General features: G+C 48.5%; 1 protein-coding gene across 1 annotated transcript; it reads left to right on the forward strand.

Moving 5' to 3' along the window:
- Nucleotides 1–2,417: 2,417 nt before the first annotated feature.
- Nucleotides 2,418–5,687, forward strand: LOC116547449 (zinc finger and SCAN domain-containing protein 5A-like; the record flags this gene model as incomplete). Its single annotated transcript, XM_032273403.1, has 4 exons — nucleotides 2,418–2,927; nucleotides 3,736–3,939; nucleotides 4,834–4,984; nucleotides 5,248–5,687. Coding segments are annotated over exons 1-4 (1,179 nt in total), but the record flags the coding sequence as incomplete, so codon positions are not given.
- Between the last annotated feature and the right edge of the window lie 3 nt (nucleotides 5,688–5,690).

Here is a 5,690-nt window from a genome sequence, read left to right on the forward strand (position 1 = left end):
GTACAGCATGTGCTTTGCAGGACATAAAACTTGTAAAAGGGCTAAATTGAGCTAATATTCATATGCCTTACTTTATGTACAAATCATCTTTGGTCATGAGAATACTTGAAATCTACTCTTTAAGCAATTTCCAAGTGTACAAAACATTGTTATGAGCTGAAGTCACCATGCTGGACAATTGCTCTCCTGAGTTAATTTCTTCAACTGAAACGCGTACCCTTTGACCTACATTTCCCCAGCCCCCACCCCAGCCCTGGTAACCAGCATTCTACTCACTGCTACTGTGAGTCCACTGGGTTTTAATTATTATTTATGTCGTTTACTTGTTTTATTTAATTTTTTTTCATAATTTGAACTTGTATTTTAGATTCAGTGGGTACCTGTGCAGATTTGTTGCAGGAGTGTATTGAGTGATGCTGATGTTTGGGGTGTGACTAAACCCGTCACCCAGGACATGAGGACAGCACCCAATAGGTGGTTTTTCAACCTTCCCTCCCTCTGTCCCTCCCGAGGTTCACTGGTTTGGAGTCCACGTCCTGACTTCCTTTCCTCTGTACATGCCCAGGAAAGGGATTGAGGGATCACGCAGTTGTTCCACGTTTAATGTTTTGGGGAGCTTCTACACGGTCTCCCATATCGGCTGCAGTGATATACATTCTCAGCACAGGGCTCCAAGGTTCCTGTCCTCCGAATCCTCTCCAACACTCACGACATGGGTCTTTTTGGGAACAGCCACTCTAGCCGGCCTGAGGGGTGTCCTGTGGTTTGGATTTGCATGTCCTGAAGATGAGTGATGATGAGCACCTTTTCCTAGACCTGCTGGCCATTCACAGGTCTCCATCTGAGACGCCCACACGGGCGCCTTGCCCCCTTCTAGTGGGTTCTGTGTTTTCTCGCTGTGGAGCAGTTCATGCTTTGCTTAGGAGCCCGTGTGAGATGCGTGGTGTGTAAATATTGTCTCCTCCTCTGGGTTATCTCCCAGCTCTGCCGAAGCTCTCCCTGGCTGTCTGTCTGTTCTGCACTTGCTCAGATTCCTTCCAGGAGGTGTGGGCTTCCTCCAGGCTTCCCATGACCTTTCCCGAGACCCTCCTGTCAAGTCTTTCTGCTTTCTGAAGACTTTCAGAAAACATCCCCCACCTGTGGCTAGGAAAGCAGAGCTGTGTTCTCATAGCTGTTGAACTTGGATAATAATGGATGCCTGGAGAGTATCACATAGTGGTTCTTGCCTAAAGAAACTACAGTTGGAACCACATTTCAAAAAATCTTTTCTTTTTTCTCTCTTTTTTTTTTTTGAGACAGAGTCTCGCTCTTGTTGCCCAGGCTGGAGCACAATGGCATGATTTTGGCTCACTGCAACCTCCGCCTCCTGGATTCAAGTGATTTTCCTGCCTCAGCCTTTCAAGTAGCTGCAATTACAGGCATATGCCACCATACCAAGCTAATTTTTGTATTTTTAGTAGAGATGAGGTTTCACCATGTTGGTCAGGCTGGTCTTGAACTCCTGACCTCAAGTGATCCTCCTGTTTCATCCTCCTAAAGTGTCAGGATTACAGGCATGAGCCACGGCGCCTAGCCTTAAAAATATCGTATTGTCTGATCCCACTTCCTGAAAATTTCATTAAGCACTAGACTTTAAATCTATTTTCTGAAATGAGATTAGGAATAGAGAAATCTTTAGAGACAGAAAGTAGATTAGTGATTGCCAGGGGCTGGGGTGGGTGGGGCAGGGGTGATTACTGATTGGGATGGGGTTTTTTGGGGTGACGAGGTAACTGTGGAAACAGACTTGATGTTTGCACAACACAGTGTGTGCCTTAGTGCCATGAAATTGTGCACTTACGGGAGGTAAAAATGATGAAATTTATGAATGTCCATTTTACCCAAAATAACAACATCTGTGTAGGAGCTTAATTCTCATAGGATTACTTAATGCTCACCCTTCCCTGGAGCAAATAAATGTTCTGAGGCTAACAAGAAAATGTGTTGGGGGAAAATTGTAGGTTATAAGTATTTTTCTCTATCTTTTTGCATAATGATGATTAAGGACTTTGCCTTGAATCTTCTGTGCACAGGAAAACATAAAGAACTGACATGATTGTTGCATCAGATTTTAGGAGCTGCACATAACTGTCCTATTTAATGTACAGTTGGAAACCATATTGTTCCAATTGAAAGGAAAGCGGATTCAACCTTTGCACAATGATTTCCTAGAGATCAGAATCCAGGGGAGAATTCAGATTTTAAGCCAGAACATGTAGTCAGGTATAGACACTGGAAAAACAAGAGAGTGGATTCATTTCCACGGTGCTGAGTCTGATACCGTGGAGAAGCTGCATCCAGGATTGGGATGACGGATTTAGAAGGGAGGGGCTGATGGAGTAGAAACTTAAACTGATTGGGTTCACGCTTTTCTTTGCAGACTTCTGAGTGAACAGTGAATCGATACCTGAGGAAAACCAAAGACCTGTGTACACAGGCCTCAATTAGACACCAGCTACTGGAAGAGCTTGCTAAGAGACTGACTGAAATATTCTCCAGTAGATATGGCTGCAAACTGCACACCCTCATGGGGTCAGGGACAAGCCTGCAACAGTCCTGCGTCAGAGCTGCCACGGTCTGTGGCATCCTCAGAAACTCCACTTGGAAATCATGACCGGGACCCTGAGACTTGTCACATGAACTTCAGGATGTTCAGCTGCCCGGAGCAGTCGGACCCCATCCAGGCTCTGAGGAAACTCACTGAGCTGTGCCATCTGTGGCTGAGGCCCGACCTCCACACCAAAGAGCAGATCCTGGACATGTTGGTGATGGAGCAGTTCATGATCTCCATGCCCCAGGAGCTCCAGGTCTTAGTCATGATGAACGGTGTGCGGAGCTGCAAAGAGCTGGAGGACCTGCTACGGAACAACAGAAGACCCAAGAAATGGGTGAGTAGGACCCTCGTGGTTGGTGCAGGGAAGGAGAGCTGGGCTGGGGGCTGCAGGCTGCAGCTGGACTCGAGAGGACACGAGGGGCTGCTCTAGGTCAGCACTTCCAAGTAGAGGAGAGTTTGCTCATCAGGGACACATGGCAGTGTCTGGAGACAGTTTTTGGTTGTCACAAGCTAAACATTCTCCAATGCTGAGGGCAACCCACCATGACAAATACTCATCCAGCTTCAAATATCAGCTGTGCTGAGATGGCACATCCCTGGTCTAGGAGATGGACAGGCAGAGGGAATACAGGCACCCACACCCTGTGTGAGGCCAATATGAAAGAAAGACGTTGGTGAAATATTACACCTGATGGAACGAAGGGAAGGAGGGATTAGAGTGAACTGAAGGGGGCTCCAGAAGTCCCACCTGAGGCAGGGAAGTGGTTGGCATCAGAGATCCAGGCATCTCTCTCCAGGTCCCCACAGGAGCCCCTAAGTTCCAACACAAGGTGAGCTCCCATTGGCAAATTGAGCTGGATTCACCCACAGTATTTCCCCTTTTCTTCTTTTTGGCTTACAGTCCCTTTCATCCAAAAGACCCATATTTATCTACTTATCTAGAATATTCCAGGCACAGGCAGGTGCTGGAGTCTAGAGAGGAAGAAATTTAGACAGGACTGCTGTGTCCACAGAGCTGACTCTACATCGGGAAGATTTTGAACTTAATTACAGTAAAGTGTGAGCATGATGGCAGGACCCAGGGAATGTGAGAGCTACTTCCAGGTTCTCACAGTGAGTCTGATTGTCTTTTTTCTCTACAGTCTGTGGTCACCTTTCAGGGAAAGGAATATATTGTACAGGACTCAGATGTCCAGATGGCTGAAGCCCCTGCCAGCGTCAGGGATGATCTGAGAGACATGTCCAGCCAGCAGGCCTCCTCTGTGAACAACATGCACCTGGGGGAAGGCCAGGCCAGCCGAGAGCTGCAGACCCTGCCCAGGGTCCCTGCACTGTCCAGGGGGCAGGTGAGTGTGAGGCCCTGGTGTCTGGGCAGAGGTGGGAGAAGGAGCAGGAGGAAATCATGTGGCTGCTGGACTGATTGAGAGATTTGGCACAGGAGAAAATTAGAGCCATTCTCCATGAACATGGTACATCCCAAGACATTGCTGAGCCATCACAGAGAGTGAAGGCTCATCTACTTTTCCCCTCCACTATGGAAGCTGTTAGCATTTAGGGTGGGGGTAAGAAATAGTGTCAGTGAAGTGAGGGAGGCAGTTGGCACAAATGAATGAACTGAAGGTCCCTTCCCCATCACCAGTTTCCTCAAAGACATTTCATGAAATAATTCAGCAAGGAAACCATTTTCTACAGATTGTCTTTTTCTTAATTCTAGGAGTGTTTCTTAACTGGGGTGATTTTCCTTTTCAGTACACATTTGCCATGTGTGGAGATTTTTTTTGTGTCATTGTAGGGGGTGGTGGGGTGTTCACAGCATCTAAAGGGTGGAGGCGGGGTCTCTGCACTGCACAGGAGCATCCCCATCAGGAAGGTGATGTGATACAGCCCCTGTGCCAGTGGTGCCACAGGTCAGGGACCTCGATGTAGAGTCCTGCTCCTTCCAGAGTCAGGGGCAGGGAGACGGTGGCATGGCTGGGAGAAACAGGCTCAGAGAAGCAAAGAGTTGAAAACCACCAGGCACAGGGGCTGATTTAGAATATGGAGGGTACGGATTAGGGACAGACTCAGAAATGAGGTGGTGATGTTGACTTGGGGTGATGGGGTGGCCCAGAGGAAGTCTGCACATGTTTCCACCCTGTGTCATTAGAAAAGTTGGTGCATCCAATCAGGAAGGGACAGACATGTTTGTGCTTCCACCAGTGTAGACCCAGCAGTCATTGCTCTTGGTTTTTCATTGTCAGGGAGAGGACTTCCTGCTACAAAAGAGTGTTGTCATGAAAGGTGACCCAAAGGTTCTGAGACCCAAGCAGAACCTGGAGAAGGATCTGAAGGAAAACGGCAAAGAGAACCCAGGACTCACATCCCCAGAGCCGCAGCTTCCACAGGGTCCCAGTGAGTATGGAGACTTGGATCCACAGGGAGTTAGCCCCTCTCTTCTGGGGTGGGGGTCTGGGCCAGCATTATCATCTCCTGGGGGAGTTGGTGCTCAGCTGCCAAAGCCTCTCCATCCCCCACTCTCCAGAGGCGTGTGGTCCCATGTCTTAGGCTTGAGGTGTAGGGGAAGTTCTCAGCCAACTTCAGAGTTTGGTTGCAATGAGTTTGGTGAATTGAGAATATGCTTTATTAATGGTCCTGTGTGAAATTCCTTCTTCCAGCAGATCTGGTGAGAGCAAAGGATGGGAAGGAACCCCCAAAAAGAGCCTCTGTGGAGAATGTGGTTGCTGACACAGCTTCTGCCTGCACAGTGGAGACAGAAGCTCACAGCGAGGACAGAGGAGACTCTCTGAATCCGAGAGGTCCCAAAAGAAGCAAACCAGACACCACCTCCATTTCCCAAGAAGAGCCTCAAGGAGGAGCCACACCTGTGGGCAACAGAGAATCCTCGGAACCAGCTGGGATGAATCCAGTTCATTCCCCAGGCCCTGCGGATGCAGGCAGTCACCCCGATGGCCAAGAAGCCGTGGCACTGCCGCCCTTTACATGTGACGTGTGCAGTAAAAGCTTTACATGCAATTCCAAGCTAGTCATCCACAAGAGATCACACACAGGAGAGAGACTCTTTCAGTGTAATCTCTGTGGCAAGCGCTTCATGCAGCTC

The sequence above is a fragment of the Sapajus apella genome, unplaced genomic scaffold (assembly GCF_009761245.1).
Source record: "Sapajus apella isolate SASKATOON/1434 unplaced genomic scaffold, GSC_monkey_1.0 scaffold3206, whole genome shotgun sequence".
Classification (NCBI taxonomy): Eukaryota; Metazoa; Chordata; class Mammalia; order Primates; family Cebidae; genus Sapajus; species Sapajus apella.